The 19366-nt window shown below is 40.3% G+C and overlaps 1 protein-coding gene across 1 annotated transcript in view; it reads left to right on the top strand.

Moving 5' to 3' along the window:
- PRTG (protogenin) overlaps nt 1-19366 on the top strand; it is an 87559-nt gene that overhangs the window by 61395 nt on the left and 6798 nt on the right. Inside the window, exons 12-15 of the mRNA XM_037395158.1 lie at nt 12339-12434; nt 12980-13166; nt 15091-15218; nt 15991-16161. Coding sequence (XP_037251055.1) covers nt 12339-12434; nt 12980-13166; nt 15091-15218; nt 15991-16161 — 582 coding nt within the window. The remainder of the gene's footprint in view (nt 1-12338; nt 12435-12979; nt 13167-15090; nt 15219-15990; nt 16162-19366) is intronic.

Here is a 19366-nt window from a genome sequence, read left to right as displayed (position 1 = left end):
TGACGACAACAGCATTGCCTTACATGAGAAGTGATTTAGTTTATTTTAAAAAGTTTTTAAAAAGAACATTTTGAAGGAAAAAATTAAGCTAGACCAAATTCCCATATATATAATTACGGAAAATATTTTACACATATAAAAAGCATTCTTGGAAAAAGGGACCTGATCTGTGAAATTCTATTCCAGATTCTGCAAAGTTGTAATTTACTTTTCCATGCTGTTACTGTTGTTCTGTGCTATTCTGAGCATCCTTTAAAGTACAGTAGTATTTACCTGTAGTAGGTAGTATTTACATTAAAAACATGTTGTAAGCCATTTCCAAAATACACTTCTGTCTTTACAAAACACCACAAAGTATAAAAGAAGTAGTAGGTGTTGTGATGTCAGCCAGAAGAGCAAAAGATTGTCAGAAGTTTCAGGAAGCCTGGAATGTTTCAGGTTCCTCTTCTTGTTTAGATGCTTCTTTGTATGGACTTTCAACAACATTTTTGTAGAAGAGTATTAGTATTCAGAACACAGTTCAGAAATTATTGTGAGCAAAGAGTTTGAGCCACTGAGAATATTTGGTCCAAATTCAGATTGCACAGGTTGACCCCTTTTACACTACTTGCAGGATCTGTCTATGGTGCTTTCAAGAATACTGTTCCAGAGATTTGGTCTTAATTGAATAGTCTTCAAATAAACCATTAACATCTAGTTAACTAAAAGCAACAACAGCATTAACTTACACAGCTGCTGCCACTAATACAGACAAGAGTAATCCTTCTGGTGAGTTATCCTAGAAGAGCAGCGCCTGGCCTGGAAAGAGATGAACACAAGATGCCATTGAAATACAGTTTTAAGTGGAATCAGTGCAGAGATGAAAAGTTAGTATAATTTTTACAGAGAAGCTAATTCTCCTAGCCTTCTAGATGGGTATTTGTACCAAATGTAAGCTCACCGAAAGCATTCAAGAAAGAACATACATATGTAGTCTGTCAGGCTTCGTTGCCTGGTGATAAGCTGTCACTTATTGTGTTCTTTTAATAAACGTTTCTGTGCAAATTCCTGCCACAAAACTCATAATGCCAGTGTGCCATTGAATATAACAGCAGCGCACGTTGGAGCCAAGGATGTTGTAGCTTCCTGGATACTTTTATTATCTTGACAAATGGAAATTTTCTTCAGGGCATGTTTTAGAAGTCCGGGATGTGCTGTATGAAAACGTAAAGGCTAAAAATAACACTGCTGCACCAAACCACTAGGGAGGTAGTTCAGCGTAGTCGAAATGTAATTACAATGAATACCCTTGCTAAATGTCAAAGATAGGCAACCAGTCAGAGAGGCTGTAGAGAATGAGGCATCTGAGAAGACAGGGAAAGACAACAGACATGCTGATGTATGGGGAGATACTGCAGTGCGTTTCGTGGCTGAGGAGACCTGTGTCCTCATGCCACCACACTTCAGGTGAAGCCACCTGCTGAACAAAGGCATTTGCGTTGAACTCTTTGTAAGTACTATTAGCTGTCTTCCCTGCTTCCTGGTTTATTAACCTGTGTAACTGGAAAATGTGTAGCATTGTATGCTGAGTTTTCAATGAATACTTTGCATTAGAAGAAGCATGCGAAGGAAGCTTGATGCCAGCCTTGTATTACAAGCTTTTTAATTGCATCTGGATTTAACTAAAGCAAATGAAGTATGAGAGTTGTCATGTTAAAGGTAGTAAATATGTATCAGGCTAACTGGCAGACTGTGGCAAACGTGTCAGTGTAGCACATCCACTATAAAACTTGTTAGCCTTCCAGGTTAACTTGCCCCTCCAGCCTGTACTCAAGAGATGAGTGCCAAATTTTGAGCTTCATTAAGCAGTTGCGGTATTTACCTCTGCAAAGTGTCTGTATGATAATAGTCAAGCGCTCCCACCGCTGTGCGTGCCAACAAGCCCAGGGACGTGGCACGTAGGTGGATGCCTATCTGCCTAGCTCCCCCAAATAAAGGGGAGCGCTGTGTCAACGGGAGCACACATGGCCCCCGACACCTGCAATAACAGAATGTCCCACTGAAGTCTGGGCCCTAATTATAGATGCAGCTGGATATAGGCCATGCAGCCAATATTTGCCTTAAGAAAAATATAGTGGTGGTTTCTACCGGCATATATTTTTATTTGTTTTCCTGTCACAACTGACTTGTTTTCCCTCTAGCAATTTAGTGCGGTTCCTCGTTGCCCTCTCAAGGAGGAGAGAGCCAGACTGACTGTTAGTTGCCCTGCCTGAAACTTGCATCTTGCAGTCATGCTTGCAACAGCACAGCTCCTAAAGCATGAGATCTGAGAAGTGTCACCAGACCACAGATGTTTTTGCAATGAAACTGTGCACCTCCTGGAAAGTCGCTGTGGTGCAAGTAATGATAGATAGTGTTTTCATTTTGCTGCACAAAAGGGTCAAAATGGCATGGGGAGTCCATGACAGAGCAGCAGAAAATGTTGGTTCTGAAAGAAAATTTATTTCATAGCTTCAGGGGAAAGTTTGGATGCTGTGAACAGATTGCCTTTGTCATTGTGTAAAAATGTGTCGTTTGTAAGGTGATGCAGGATGTCAGTGCCCATGTATGGTGGAGCTTGGTACCTAAAGAGATGTTAAACCAGACTTGTTACAGTTACTGCATTGTGTTTAGATGCATTTTCTGGAAGCACTCCTCTTAGCGTGAAGGTCAGGCAAATGGTCCAAACTTCCTTCTGATCTGCAACCCCAAAACGCTGGTCTTCACTGGGGTGGTCATCTCTTCAGTCTCATCCATCTTAGGGAAAAGACCCTTGTATAGCACACTGCTGATTTGAGGTGTGCTTTTAGCAGCATTTGTGTAGTTTGGTGGGGTTTCTTGTTTTTGGTCCCCCCCCCCCCCCCCGACCTTCTACTGTTTGATTCACTGTTTTCTATCACTTGTGTATGGGTCAGTTGCTATATGTAAGGGAACCTGTTGTACGGGGTAGCACATCCTATTTGGACCACTGCATGAATGCTCAGTGGACATATCTGTGTTAGTAACTGGGGGTAATTAAGGCTCTGCTGGCTCCTTGGACACTCTCTCCCTCCCCCCTCGCCCTCCCTTTCTTCTTCCAGAGATGGCCTCTCTACATAATTCCATTAAAGTGATTGTGCTCTGAGGGGTGGACTGAGGGGCAGTGCTCTCATCTTTCAAAGCAGGACCAATGAGCTATGTGCTTTCCACTGGGCAGCAACAAAAGAAAAGGTCTCTCAGAAGAAAAGACGAGCACAAAAGATCAAAATGAGGTGTTTGTCCAGGCCTCTGGTATTGCTTTCAAGTTAGCTTTTGAGGGCTCACTTTGAAAACGGTGAGCCAGGCTAGTTAACAGAAGGGTGTCTGCTAGTTTTAGAGTGTGTTGTTAGAATAATACTGGAAGATAGCTTTTTGCTTGTGCAATTTAACAGTTCTTCTAAAGCGCAAGAGAAACATAGGGATGGATTGAAAACGTCGCAGGCGTAGCGGCGGTGTTCTATGCCCAGAAGGCAGTCTAGCAAACTTAAAATCCTTCAGATTTTATTCACTTCTTGTAAAAAGATTGAGACATATAGATAATTCCCTTGTTTCCCTAGTCTCCAAAAGGCCAAAATGCTGTATGCTGGCAATTCATCCTGCCCCTCTAGCCCTCTCCCCGCCCTTTTTTTGTATAAAGCTGCTATTGCTGATGGTGGGCAGTAGGAGAGGTGATGTTTTTACTGCAAGGGGGTGTGAGGTGTTATTTGTCCTGGGGCCCTCGGAGGGGACAGGCAGAGCTACAAAAGGGATACAGACCCTTTTCAGATTTAGACAAATAAGCGAGAGTCATCCAAAGCCGTTGAAAGCCAGACCGTTTAGCTGGATCAATTCACATATGTCATATGTTCAAGTTTCTACCAAAATAAACTTTTACAGTGTTGTACAAAGAACAAATTGCTTAGTTTCTACTTCAGTTATTTGGTTTGCAAAGGAAAACACGAGTATCACAGGCAGTCTTTGTTCCGTCTAACTCTATTTAAAGTTACTTTTAAATTGGAAAAGAAGCCATGAGATGTAAAACGCTGGCAATTTGTAACCTCTCAAACTCTTTTAATCTGATATTAAAAAGTTGTTATTTAAAATGGGTGATTAATTACCATTCCAACTCCTTTAAAAACAGAAGTAATTAAATATTATCTGAAGCTAGTAGTAATGCTTAGAAATTACATACCAAGAGCCTTGACAATATTTTACAAGCCAGAGTAGAACAGGATTGCTAAACTGTGTTTATTTGCTTAGTCATATGCACTCAAGCAAAGTAAAAGGGCGTTTTTTTAGAAAAAAAAAAAAAAAATCCAGTACTGAGAATCTTGGAGGGTATACCTGCTTTTGAGAGGAACAGACCTGAATCTGTATCATCCTCCTGCTTCCCGGCTTTATGTTACTGTTTGGCTTGATGCGCTTCTCTCTGTCCTTTTCGTCTAGTATATTTGAAATATATTTGCTTATTTTCCTAATAAGTTTCTGCTGTATTTACATTACTTTGCTTCAAAAGTACATTTTTAAGGATAGTATTTCTCAGTGCTCTTCCTTTCCCACCCTTCCCCCTTAATAATTCCCCTGGACCTCTGTTGCTTGGAGCAGACTTTGGCTAGCCCCAGATTCGATGTCAAAGGCCATGACCCGATGTCAGAGCAGCCCATGCTGCTGGCCTCTTCTTTGAATAATTATCTGGAGTTTATTGTGTTGAAGGGACGGGCTTGAGGGCAGCGCAGTCACCCTGGCAAACCAGACCAATGAGCTATCCAGCCGGACCACTATCCAACAATGGACCTGTAGGTTACACAAAAAATCCAGCCCTACAAAAGATTAAATTAAAAATGGACATTTGGCCACAGAAGTTTTGTCCTTTGAACAACCATTTTTTCCAGCCTTCTGAGTGTGGTGTGGTTTTGGTACCTTTAATTGAAAGGAAAAAAGTATTATTTAAAATTTTGTGTAAGCTAGAAGAAAACGGAAATATTTTCCTTATCCCCTTCCCCAGCTGTTCCAACCACCGTATTGGATGTAGCTTAAGAAGTTATTTCTAGGTTTCTAGTTGCTGAACTTGACTCAGAATATCAAGCCACTGAAATGTCTTGTTTTGGGTTTTTTTGTTTTGTTTTTCCTAGAAATTCTGTGCAATCCTAATTCTTTTAGAAACAACAAAGCTTCCAATACTTTATTTCTATCAATATTTTCCTTTCAGAGTGCTAAGAACAGGGATGGTCAAAACAGCTATGAAAGCATGTTCAGTATCCAGATTAATGAGTCAACAGTAAATGATAGTAAAATGTCCATTTTCTGTGGGCTTCCTTATCTTTTCCTCTCCCCAAAGAGGACTTAAAAAGTCTGAAATCCAGATTGTGGAGTGCTGTCTCTTCTTATCAGGACTGAATGAAAGGCGGCTGGAGGTGGACTTGCTGTTCTGGAGGGGTGGGAAGAAAAAAAAAGTTCTTTCATGGTCTGACCTCGGATTCTTTCTTAATTTTATCTAGCCCTGACCTGTTGGCTCTGCTCTGGCTCCTTTCAAGGCCTTCGAAGCTTCACAAACATGCAGCAGCTGAAGGAGACAATGACAGGGCTTTTAGGGGTTGCAATATTACACTCTTTTGTAACCTTGGCTAAGGAGCCTGTAAACAGATGCTTGCTACGAAGCATTTGCCAGAAAGCCAAAATTTTGGCTGTGTTGGTATCGGCAAACAGGGCTCTGTAACACTCTTGATTTAGGACTCTTCGTTTTGTATTCAACGTAAGCTTCAGCTGAATGAACAGCCGGAGTGTCCCGTGTGTGCAGTGTGGTCATGGAACCTGCTGTTACAGGCTTTACACTTACCTTTGGTGCTCTGAATTTACCTGGAATGGAAGAATCGCATGAAGACAAATTAGCAAAATCTGAATGGGATAAACACAGTTTGGTCTTTTGCAGAAAACTGATTTGAAGATAATGTTCAAATGTAATCAGGACATTCGCATTTCTATGTATTCTTTTGAGAAGGGAGGATGGAATTATGTATGGATTAGGACTTCTCATTGGCTTGTTGTTAATGTCGTGCTGCTTTAAGCTTAGAGGGTTTTGATTATGTAATAGGAAGTATTGAGAATGGAAATTTTGTTCCATTGTGAATACGGAAGCAACTTTATTGTTCTTAGTAACTTTTCCTAAAAGCTCAGTCTGTGCAATCTTGGTAATTTAAGAACGAGATAGTTGCATTAAAAAGTACTTCACCAGCTGCAAAGTGATGAGAAGCACATTTTTGTTTTGAGTTGTTTAACTGCTAACGCAGGCATTTAATCTTTTGATGCCTCTAGTTTTTCCAGCTGTGTTCATTGGAAGTGCATGAGGACACCATCTGGCAGTAATGAGGTATAACTCTACCAGATGGAACTAACCCACGTTGGGTGGAGAGATGTTCCTTCCTCTCCCCATGTCACCTTTGTCACTAGGGAAATGTCTTCAAAACGGAGGACTTCCCCCCCACCCCCCCGGCCCTTCTTCTTCCCATCCTCCAAGTAATGGTAGCTGCTGCAGCAGTCCTCCCGGCAAAACGTAGGTTCTCAGTGCATGTATTTCAGAGGCCAGTAAGGGTCGACAGAAGCACCATTTATTTTGTTGTGGAACAAGGCCAGATTGTTTTATGTGGTTCTGTGTAGTTGTCTCAATGTTCTAGAAGAACTGAAGAACTCAGTTTGAGTTCTTGGGATTCCGTGGAATACACCAGCATACACCAAAACTAGTTCTGGCATGAGATGATGTCAGCTCTGTACTTGCTTTTGCCTACCACATGTATGTATTTACTAGAACATTTATTTTTTCCTAAGCTTTGAAACCTGGGCTTTGTATGTTTAATCCACGTTTAACCAATAAATATATATATAATTTGAACACACTAAAATTTTCAAGTTTTGGAAAATAAAATGGTAAAATAAGAGTATTTCTGACAAACAGCTGCTTTGGAGTAGCAACTTCTCCCCTTACTGAAAGAGAAGTGGTACATTTACATAGAAGCAAGGCTGATGGCAGTAGTAAAGAATATCAAGTAACTCTGAGCTGGTGCAACAAAACGTGGATATTGCAATGAATTCCAGAGCAATAGAACTGTTAATAAATCAAGTCTCAATTCTTCATGATATTTTTGCAGTTCTTCTGTTTCTTGTGTCCAGACAGATAAGAAGATGTGGTTCTCCCTCCATGCTGGGAAATGAAATTACTTGTCACAAAAACAGAGTTGGAACATCTGAGTGCACTGTGGTATTTTTCTTGAAGAATCTGTTTTTACAGCATTAACAGCCATAACTGCTATGAGCTTCCTATCGCCTTTCTGAGAAGCTGAACAAAATATCTAAGATTATACCTTGGGGATGTAGTAAGGCAGGAAAATACACAAGTAAATATGAACTCATACCAAGCTTCAGCTACTGTAATGGTTAATGTTTTTTCCAAGTTACAACCCATCTTTTAAATGATCGCTCATAATTTTGCTCATACTTGCGGTATTTAGCTTTGCCATAGTTTTACTATAAGGTGTAGAACCTATTCATAGCCTCATAAAACAAAGAGAAGGCTCCCCCATGTGTCTTGCTGCTGAAAGACCTGCCAGGGTTGGGTCTGCCGGGCTCACTGCAGGTTTTTATGGGAGAATGAATGACGGGGTATGGGATTCCAGAGAACAGCCAGGGAGCAGTGACCTTACCTACAAAAACTGCCATAGGAAAATTAGGCTGATCCTACACAAATTGCAAACCGGTATCTGTTTTGATAAGTTGAAATTAATCAATTTAAGGCGTATTTAGCTTTTTCCTCCTCTTATTTTATAGGAGTTTTATTACCAGTGGTGAAATTTATCTCTCTGGTTGAACTATTGTTATTCGTGTGGTTTTAATACTGTCAGGTTTTGGTTTTATAAAAAAGGGTGTGTGAGGCAGATCCATTGTGCGGTGTGAAGCTGTGCCAGCTTATCACATCCAGCCTATAATGTTTTTTAAGACCATCTCTGTGTGCTCCAGAGGCACTCTTGTAATAAAACTTAAGAATTAGCTTTAGCATGTTTATATCAACATCAGTGCCGGCCTCTTGATTTGTACAGTGTAGTTTTTGCATCCTTCCTACCAGCTGATTTAAGTAATAACAATAAAAATGCTTATTAGAAATCTGTAGGTGCTGTGACACTTAATTTTACAACAACCTAATTGCCAGCAGCACTAAAAAAAAAGCCAAACCAAACCATATTGCACAGAAACAAGCTACCTTTAAGATATTCAACCAGTTGGTAAATAGGCTACAGAATTGTTCCTGTTCACCTTAGGTCTGGGAACAAGCCTTCAACCACTACACAAATGCTGGTAATTGCAAGAGAATTAATTGAAATGTTTCGGTGTTCAGAGAAAGTTTGAAAATGCAGAGGTGAAATCTTGCTGTGAGTTTTTTATTTTTTTACTTAAACTGAATTTAGGGGTTGAATGGGTTGTGTAAATAGCTGCACATAATTTGCTTCTGAATATCAGTGATTTTCTGTGGAAAGATAGGTTACTTCTGGGTCTGTTACAAGCGTAACCGATGGCCTCGATGCTCGCTTCCCTGTTTTCTGAGCTTCTCCAGCCTCCTGTTGCTGTATCATGCACATGGATGGCATACATTAAATCTGAGACTGTCAGCCCTGCAGGTGGTCGTGCTATCCCCAATCTTTTATCAATGATTTATATGTAAACTATTCAGGATACCTGTGCTGCTTAAAGATAAGAAAGCTCTCCTGAAGTTCATTTTCTCTCTGAAGATATGTCTGGCTTGGAGTGTTTGATCCAGCTGATGAACTGCTAGATGGAAGTGTTTATGCCAAGTTTGTACTGGGACTGCCACTGAGGAGTAAATCATATCATAAGCCTGTAAACAAAACTAAAAATTGTTAAAAATATTCTAAACACCACTTCATAAAACAAATAGCATGCTGTTGGAACTGGAGGCAGGTCTTTGGTTAACTTGTTTGGCATGTGGTGTAGCTATCATCAGCATGGAACAGCCTCTCAGCAGGCACTTGGAATTCATCTTGACAGATGTTGTACATCATATACATATATACTGTGTAATCTGTGAAGCAAGTTTCCAATCAATTTCTTTTGCTGCTCAGTACGCAGTCTTTAAAATTCTTCTGTATTCTCATTTTTAGTTTGCTATAACATTTAGACTTTTCTACGCCGGTGTATCTCAATTAAGAGATACCAGCAAATGGGTTTTCAACCACAGAAGCAGTACTGTGTGACAGCTTCAAAATTCTGACATCGCTTTTGGGTTGAACTAGGCTTGCTAGCAATTGAACCGCGATGTTCTGAAGTGGAAACAACCTTGTTCTGTAGAATGTAGAGACTAGCTGAGAGACTGTATTTTTATACAGGTTTTTCTATATGAAGATAATTCTTTTTGAAACTTCTTTCATTATACAAGAGTAAGATGAATAGTATTCAGTATCCTGCTTTTTTTAAAGGTAGAGTGTTAAATGTACTTAAAAATAAGATTAAAAAAATGTGTTTTCCTCAAAGATATTAGATTTTTTTTTCGTGGGAGTTACGTTTTTGCCTTTCTTCCACATCCCATTATTCTTCCTCTCCTCCCCAATCAAGTGTTAATGAGGAATTCAGGTTGGGGGGGTGGGCGGGGGGGCGGGAAGGCAATGAGGATAAACAGACCTCACAGGCTCCTCATTCAGCTCAGCAGGGCACTAGACCTTAGCTATTCTTCATTTCACAGTGAAGATGATCGGTTGTGGGTGACCACTTTCAAAGGGCACAGAGTTTTTGAAGGTGCTCGGCAGCATGATAAATTGTCGTGTCTGTCATCCTGTGCCGTGCGGAAATGCAGCAGGGGTCTCTTCTGCAGGAACTTGTAAAGAAAAAGATGGACTGTGACACTTGGCCGGCTGGATGCTGCCGGTTTATGTGGAATGTCTTCAAGGGTCTGTTAAATAGTACCCGGATTCAAGATTTTTTCTAAGAATGGACGGGAGAGGCAATTATTATCACAATCTCCAAATAATCTTCCTAGTGATCTTAACCGTGTCTTGATTGCCTCTGTTTTTAAATTTTGGCTTTGTTTTTGAATATTTCAGTTACATGCTAAATATGTTATGCCTGTCATGATTTTCTGACGTGTATGCTATAATTTGCCTCAACAAGTCACCATAACTTGATTTTGATGTATTCAAATTACTTTGTACTTTCTAAGGGCAGTTATCTTTCTGGTTGGGCTCAGTGTTTTTAGATGTGCCTTCCCTTCACGTCTTTTTTTTTTTTTTTTATAAATTTTAAAGGGATTGCAATGGTTTACATATAATATCTTACTGTCTTTCTGAATTTTCAATATTAACATTCCCTATATTCTTCTATTCACATGCTTTTCACATGGTTGTTCAGTGTGTTTGTGTCCATCTCTTTTTCTCTGTTTGCAATTTGTGGGCTGGGAACAACTGATGTCATCTGTTGTTAAAGTGATACTGTAAAGTGAAAAAAACTCCAAAGGAAATGAGAATTTTACTCCAGTTTAAAACAACCCTCATTTTTCAACATTTTGTTATTTAGGTTGTCTACTTGTGATGTTAAAGTCTATATGAAAAATGGGAATGGGTTTCTCTTGCCTAGTCTACCGTTAGTGTTAAACACATCAAAGAAATACTTCAATCCAAATTTAAGAACCTGGGTTTTTTTACATGTATATCTAGATTTTGGTAAAATAGACTTTTTTTTAGAAAGTACATAGAGATATAAACTCTACCTAGCGATACCTCATTTGAAGCTGATGTCGGGTAACTACAGCATGAAAAGGTTGTCTGTTTCAAAATAAACACGAAAAGATTTTACAAAATGCGTGATTATGAAATGACTATGCTGGAAACATCAATTCGAGTTGTTACGGTTGTATTGCTGGTGCAGAGACTGCAGAGGGAGCTGACAATCTGATGTAAACAACAGTCCTGTTAGTGGTGAAGAAATGTCAGGGATTTGTGTTCCTGTTTATTTCATGAACGGCCGTGTCAAATCTCAGCTAAAATGAAAAAGAGGAGAGCTTATTTTGAGAAGGGATAATATGATGGTATTTTGGGGCAAGGGAAAAAGAAATAAACCAGCACAGCACAGTTACGGAAATCTGACCCTTCTGAAAATTTTAACGGAAAAAAGCAGGTTCATGACAATGGAAGAGGAGAATATCCGAAGAGCTACATCAGTACTGGGGTGAAGTTTAGCTGAACCCAGAAATGCTCGTATGTACTAGCAGCACATGCTACCACCTTTACAGTCGTATGGAAGGGATTCGTTGCAGTTACCATTGCAAGGGAGCGGGCTGCAGGGAAGCAGTGCAGCTAGTACATACAAGCATTTCTGGGTTCAGCTGCACTGCTTCCCTGCAGCCCGCTCCCTTGCAATGGTAACTGCAACGAATCCCTTCCATACGACTGTAAAGGTGGTAGCATGTGCTGCTAGTACATACGAGCATTTCTGGGTTCAGCTAAACTTCACCCCAGTACTGATGTAGCTCTTCGGGTGCCCCACGCCACCCCACGTACACAAAGCTCAAGGGCCCTTTCTAACTCATTTCTCTGTAGTAATTTTTCACTTCATGTGGATCAAGGCCAGTGTATAATTAACAGAACTGAGAGAAGCAGCAAACTGCGGTACAGCTACCCAAAGACATGGCCAGAGAATGGGAAACAGGGAGACCCTTCAAGCTGGGAACAGTGACCCTCTAAGGATGCCAGAACCAGCTTTCAAGAAAACATATGGAAGCAGAAGTTGTTAGTCAAAGGCATTATTAACAATCACTGTTGTTTCACAGTATATCTCCTCTCAGAACCTGGAACCAAAACATTTCCCACTTCTTTGCTGGGTCCTGTCTTCCTGCGTGTGCTTTGATTGCCCTGCTTCATTACAGCCTGCTTACCCAGAAATAAATACTGGTTTCATAGACCGCATGCTGTTTGTTTTAACAAATCTTTGTTATAGACTGAAAGCACTTTCAATATGCTGAATCATACTATTAAATCTAGCTCTGTAGCTGTGAAGGTGTGATTTTGTTACAGCTAGAAATGTGATATTTATCTTACTGCCACCGATTCCTGTTACAAACTTCTGTATCAGGCTATTGGAAGCAAGACTGGCAGTTGTGTGTCTGATTCTGGGCAAAGATTCAGGGAAATTCATAGGACTGGAGAAAAGACAGGCTTCCAGGCATCCAGCCCGTTCAGCAGCCCGCTAATGGTAGCGGGCAAGTTTTAAACCAAACTTGCAAATCCATATTTTTTTACTTGAGTCTATTAATTCATTTTCTCCTTGTGCAGATCCTAGAAGAAAATATCATGTAAGGCTGCTGGCATATAACAGTATGGAGGAAGGTTACCAGGCAGATCAAACAGTCAGCACTCCGGGATGTGTCTGTAAGTGTTGTAGGTACATGAAGAATTTATTAAGAGCTGAGCTGTTTCAAAGTCTCAGCAGCTCTGTGTTTTTAACCTATAAATAATCAATTAATTCAGTGTAAAACAGAGAACCAAAAAGATCGTATCTGCGACAAGTACTGTCCTAGCCATCCTGCAACTGAGACAGTCTCCTGTGTTCATGAACTGCAGCTCAGGAAACAAGATAGCTATCAAGCACTTTTTCCTGCCCTGCTGGATTGTCTGTATCATCTAACCAGTGGCATATCACATACTTTATGATTATCCCTCTCCCTAGTCTCTGTTTATAACTTCGACTTTGGTTTTGACTAAACAAGAGGGACTACAGAAGTAATATGTGACGTGTATTGGGTTAGGAGGGATCTCTGATAGCTTGGACCAGATTGCTGGGTTTGAATACCAGCTAGGGCTGGGTCGGGGCAGATTTGAATCTAAAGCTGTGTGCTCAGATCTGTCTCTTAATCTTGCCAGTATCTGTATACAGTTCATTGAATAATTCATGCTCCTTTTTTTGTTTTAAACAGCTGTCCGTGATCGCATGGTGCCACCACCACCGCCTCCTCACCACCTCTATGCCAAAGCTAACACTTCGTCTTCTATCTACCTTCACTGGGGAAAGCCTGCCTTTACCTCGGCGCAAGTCGTCAACTACACAATCCGCTGCAACCCAGTGGGGCTGCAGAATGCTTCTCTGGTTCTCTACCTTCAAACGTAAGTGCAGCACTACTAATCAGTCTTGGTTTCCCATTTCTAGATCCTTCCACTCAGTTTCTACTCTTCTTGCCCTCTCTTAATTGCCTTTTACTGTAACAACTTTTACCTCCCTTAGAGGACTGTATGTTTTGCCCAGTGGCTGCTAGTTCTGTTTCTTGGGTTGTTTAAGATGTGTTCATAGAACAGCTTAATTTTCTACCTGTGATCCTTGTGCTGGATCCCTGGGCGAGCTTTTGAATTTTTAATGGCGCTTTAGCTGTCTAAGTTGATTTTAATTTTAAGCTCTTCTTCAACCAAACAAAAGAGAATACCTATTTTATAGGTAGCTTGTCCAGGCAGAGGTGGGACTTAGTCCAGTGTCTGATTTTAAGACTGGAAACAAGAATTTTTGATTTTTGAGAGGTTGAGCATGTTACTGTGGGAATGCCACATTCCTGAGTGCGCGGCACCCTGCCAGGAGAAAGCTGAGTAGGAACTCCAGGTTGCTTTTCAGAGAAGCAATGCGTGAGCCACAGAATGGCAGATCAGGGAAGATCATTGGCCTGGGCTTGGTGGTCAGCTCTCTGCCCAGGTGGGACAGGAGCAGAAGACCTTGGTCCACTGTGTGCTGTGCTGGGGCCGTGGTGCTGTTGAGGGAATCCACGCGTGTGTAGCTCCCTCAACACCTGGGTTTACTCAAGCTTTCTGAGTAAGAAAAATGCTGTCTTAAAAGAGTTTCCACCCTAATATTGATGGCTTTCTCTTCAAAGAACACATCCCCCGCTGTCTAACTCCTGACTTAACGATTAGACACAGTATAATCACCATGTAAAATTCTCAGTGTGCAGTATGGAGCATAGTAACAAATGCTGCCTTTTGTGCTAGGATGAGACTACCGCAAATACTGGTGACTGCCTTTGCAGTATGGAAGGTGAAAATACTAAATGAGATTTAATAAAGCAATATTTGTAGATTAACACCATTTTAAATTGAGATTTAATCTCAACTTGGGTATTATCACCCAGTTTTAGCCCTGGTGTATATGAAAGATTTTCCCCCTGCCCCCAGAATCAAAATAAAAGCGGAATGTCTGCAGCTGACTTTGATCACAAATAGTGAACTGCAATACTACAATTAATATAATCAATTTTACAATTGATAAATTACCAAGTATGACTACAAGACAAGTAGGGAACATTCATATTTTACAGAGATCCCCTAAACCTGAGGTGATAGAGGCCATCAGTGGAAGTTGCACACATAGCCTGTGTCTCTTCTCTGGTCCGGGAACAGCTGATGGAGCCAGCAGCGTGTGCCTCTTCAGCTGTGGTGCTGGTTGTAATCACATTACTCCAGCTTGAAGTGCAGTGTCCTGTGGACAGATGTGGAAAGAGCTGCGTTTGGGATACCTGCTGGTGATCTGGGCAGTACTATTCTTGGACTTGCTTGTGCATCAGCTGTCCATACAATCTTTGTAAAAACTTGAGCTAAAGTCAACCGACACCAGGCAGTATCATGTCTGGATGCCATAACACTGGAAGAGTTAATTGTGTATTATCATGAAGAAGATTGTAGCTTTTTGTTCTGCTTTTGGGTTTTTTCTTCATACAGCAAAATAGGTACAAATCCAAAGGTGATCTCACATCTAAAGTATAATTTAAGTAAACATGTTTTTCTAGGTCTTTTTTTACCCTTCCCTTTCCCTCTGCCCTGTAACCTTCCTTTTACTCTGTTGTTTTCCTTTTGGATGGAAATATCCTCCAGAGAGCTCCAGGGTCAGGTAGACAGCACAGATGGACCAGGTTTCTGGACATGAACTGGTTTATCTTGTGTTGAACTGATAGTGAGAATCTACTTACAGTGACTAAGAGATATCATTTGAGTTTGGGATCTTCAAGTCAGCTGCTGCTGTTTAATTGACTTTATTCCTCCATCGGTACAGATCAGAGACTCATATGTTAGTTCAAGGTCTTGAGCCAAAAACCATGTATGAATTTGCAGTTCGGCTGCATGTGGACCAGCTCTCCAGTCCCTGGAGTCCAGTAGTCTACCATACCACCCTTCCAGAAGGTAAGGCACCAGGAGAGGACCGCATGGTTCTAAAAAGAAAGCTCTCTAAACCAAATGGCCCGAACAATTGCTTATTAATATTAATCTGTCTGTAGGAGAAAGAACACTTTCCTCTGAGATACAGATACTGCTTTTGTTGGTGAGAGAGAGAAAAATGCTGTCAGGAAAGTCCTTGTTTTGGAACTGTGAAATTCTTTTTCAAAATCTACCTAAAACCAGCAGTGATTTCTATATAAAACATGGTACACGTATAGTTAGCAGCCACTGAATGGAAATAACTTGAATAAAAACTTTAAAATATGTATTGAAGAGGCATGGCTGATTCATAGGCATGAAAATATGTTTTAAAACCCAGATCTTTTAGAAACTGTAAAAATATTACACATCTACTGGCATAGCTGCTGGTTTGCTTTTCTGTCAGCTTGGTCAATGAAAATCAAAAACTTCACTCTCGTGTTCTCAACATTGCAATGTTTGGGATGTATCTGTTCAGAGGGTGATGATGTGGGTTGTTTTTGGGGTTTTTTTGTCAGTATCTGTTTCCTTCTGGAGTTGAAGGAAAAATATGAAATTTGCTTTTACAAAACCTAAGCGACTGACCAGCTCACAGTTAACAGGAGTGTTTCTCCTGAGGAGCAGTACGTGCTTGTTTATATGTTGTTTATCTGGGATGTAGCAGTAGCCATTAGGTCTGCACATCAGTTTCTTTCTGAGCAATTTAATTGCATGTAAATTAGGTTAGCCTAATAACATTGTGTTACTGTTCTCACAGCACCATCTGGCCCTCCAGTAGGAGTGAAGGTGACTTTGATAGAGGATAATACTGCTTTGGTTTCCTGGAAGCCACCTGATGGTCCTGAAACAGTTGTTACACGCTATACTATCCTGTATGCATCCAGGAAGTCTTGGATTGCTGGGGAATGGCAAGTGTTGCACAGAGAAGGTAAACTAAAATCATAAACCTATGAACTGCACCAACAACGATGTTACTTATAAGATGCTTTGTTGCTTTCAGCTCCCTTGGACTATGATAAGAAAGAAATTCATCGAAAAGTTCACGTGAAGGTTATAATTAGTTTAGAATTATTCCCATGGTTGTGATGAAAATGTATTAAAAACCAGTTAATGCTCAGAAGGTGAGGGGAGAGGGGCTGTCTGTGTTGCTTTGGAGCTCGGTGTGTGCATGTGAACCAAAATGTCTTGCAAATCCAATTATATCCATCTTAGTTCTGTTGCAACCATGATTGTGACGGTTTCGTTCTGTAAACGCACTCTTTCAAATCTGAAGTGCCTTGCTCTCCAGAAATAAATTTATAAATGTGGCTGTGTGGGTTTATGTTCCTTTTGATCACTGCCAATCCAGTTAGCTCAGTTTGCTTAATGAACTTTCCCCTACTCCCACTAAATTGCTCTGCAAATTCAGTTTAACTCTGGCTTTATTCTACTGCTGAGCCCCAGCTAGGTAATCTAACAGTAACTCAGGTATAGTGATAGGGACTGCAATCACATCTTTGTGGTTAGGTGTAGGTACAGTTTAAATTTTTATAGGCACTTTCCAGAATAATACTGTGACCTGAAGAGCTGCCTCAAGAACAGATTTCTACAATAGCCAGGAAAAAAAAAGGCATTTACTGTTGGATTGGAATTCAGAATAGGCAGAGACAGTTTAGAATAGATAGTGTTCTAATAATGTTTTAAACCGGAGAGAGAAGCTGGGTATTAGAGAGTAAAGTCATGTGCCTGAGCAACTTATTGAAGAGGATTGCCCAGGAAGAGTTTTTGTTGGTCTGTGCCATTTCATGGCTGAAAGTTTATCAGCAGAGTGTGAAGCTTTACGTTTTCTGGGGAGAAAATGTATAAAACTTAACGAGTACACGCTGATGGAGGACAATTCATTTTGCCTTTGGTGTGAGTGAATTGTTTCAGTTCAAAGATAACGGTGGTTGTCCTTTGTGCTGCTCCTGAAGAGAGGACAACAGCCACTCTGACGGGTGCCAGTGCCACTTGGTCTTTGCTGGAGCAGAATGGTATTCATTGGGCTGGCCTCAAGTATAATGGTCAGCTGGGAAGAATAACACTAAAATGACTATTATTAAGCAAGTTAAGTTGGGTTTTTTTAATTGTGAAAAATAATTAGTCTCTGAAATATCAGTGAGGTCTAACTATAGGGGGAAGATGGAGCCTATGGGTTTTCACTATCAAAATTGTTCACAGAAACAGTGATACAAAGTTGTCCCATTAAACTGTTGAAAGAAACAGTTGTCATATTAAAAGACCAATTTAATATCAGTTTTTACTCACTAAAAAACCCAGCAGATTTAAATTCACAGAGAGCTTATATTTGAAGGGTAAATCTTGTCATTCTGGTGATGATATGCTGAATTTGTTGTATGCAGCAAAGTGGCTGAATTGCTTTCAGGTATGTACTTCAGCTCAGCCACAGCTGTGAAACAGAACAGCATCTCAAATAGTATTTTACCCATTGGTATTTTGGATGACAGGATGGCAATAGCAGTAAACATTTTCACGTGTTCCCGTACTGAAAGTGTTGGAGGAAATGAGCAAATGGAGAGCTATAAATCTCAGTGTATTACTGTGTCCATCCATGTTAGAGTCACTAATTTTCTATTTTGACAGATATATTAGGGTTTGAGGCGTGGCACGGAATTTGAGCATCTTGACACGTTAGGATAATCTGTAATGCTTTTAGTTAAAGTACAGATGAAAAAGTCTTTTTCAGAGTTAGAATTGAGCAAATACCGTGATAGTCCCGTTACAGTCCTTTCATAGGTAAATTTGAGGTAGAGGTGGGGTTTGGGTTTTTTAATGCATTTATTCTGAAAAGATCAGCTAACCCTATGCAATAAATAGCGTTGTTTTGACACTAAACTTATGCAGAAGATTTGTGAAATCTTAACCCATTTCTTTCTCATACCTCCAAAGACACCCCCCAATTAAAAAAAACCTAAACCCTCACCAAACCAAAACACTAAAAGTCCTAGCATGGGTTTATGCATGATACTTCTACCAATCCACCAACTTAAAATCAGAAACCCTCTAATTTGACTGAGCTTGTGTTAGGCATGGCAGAATTAGAAAATACAGCTGCAGTTTGTTGCTGATTCGTGATGTGAGTTATCTTCCAGCCACCTCCCCCCTTTTCCCTAGATCTCTTCAAGTGGATAAGAAGTTACAGCCTTTACACACTTGGTGTGCAGTAAATCAGTGCAAAGTGCTTACTTGCTTCAGCAATGCAGCAGATTTGAAAGGAGCTGGTGGGAAGGAGCCTGTAATATTGAAATGTGACCTTTCGCCCTGGCTGGTGCTAAATATTACAGCTCCTTTGGTTACAGATACCTCACATTTTACTTCAAATGCTTTCAGCTAATGGCTGTCTTTTATGGAAGAGCTGAAATAGCTTCCCTTTTGCCAAATGTATAATCTTTTCTGTCAACAAAACAATCTTGTATTTTATATGCTCCCATGATACTATAAATTCTGACTTCTGAAACTGATGTGAAAGGTTGAAATTTAGACTTCAGCCTGAGAAACTGAATGGTATATGTGAAAGAGACCAAGGGATAGGCTTGAGCCTGTAACTGCCACTATTTGGGGAAAGAAAAGCAATATATTTCTATGGTAGGAAGAAACACAGGCATTTTGGAAAGGAATTGGAATTTTAAGCAGCAGTCTGCAGTCCCCGGCCAGGCAAAGCTGTTGTTGACTTTGATAGGAGTTTTGCCGGTCTAAGGACAATGCAAGTGAATCCTATTTATGTTCTTAATCTGTTTTTCCTGCCTTCAGGGACTTTATGAAATGAATCCTTAGCATGGGAGAAAATTTTTCTGTAATATTTTTAGTAGCACAGCTTAGATGTACAATAATCAAGGAAGCCTATGCAGGTCTAAATAGGGGTTCATTTTTAAAAGCATGGTATAATGTACTTTTCCAAATCTGTCCTGTTCATTTAACCAACTAGACCTGAAATTTGACAAACTGAACCTGAATTATTTTGTTATGACGATTTTCATTCACATTCATGGTACAGTGGCTCTAGGAGTGGCATGTAGATTCGTACACAAGAGAGCTCTTAACATTCTGCTTTCTCTGCCTGAAAGTCTGGTTAATGCTTGGAGCATCTCCTCACA

The sequence above is a fragment of the Falco rusticolus genome, chromosome 7 (genome assembly GCF_015220075.1).
Source record: "Falco rusticolus isolate bFalRus1 chromosome 7, bFalRus1.pri, whole genome shotgun sequence".
Lineage (NCBI taxonomy): Eukaryota > Metazoa > Chordata > Aves > Falconiformes > Falconidae > Falco > Falco rusticolus.
Note: the sequence above shows the minus strand (reverse complement) of the source record. Positions and strands in the feature narration are given on the sequence as shown.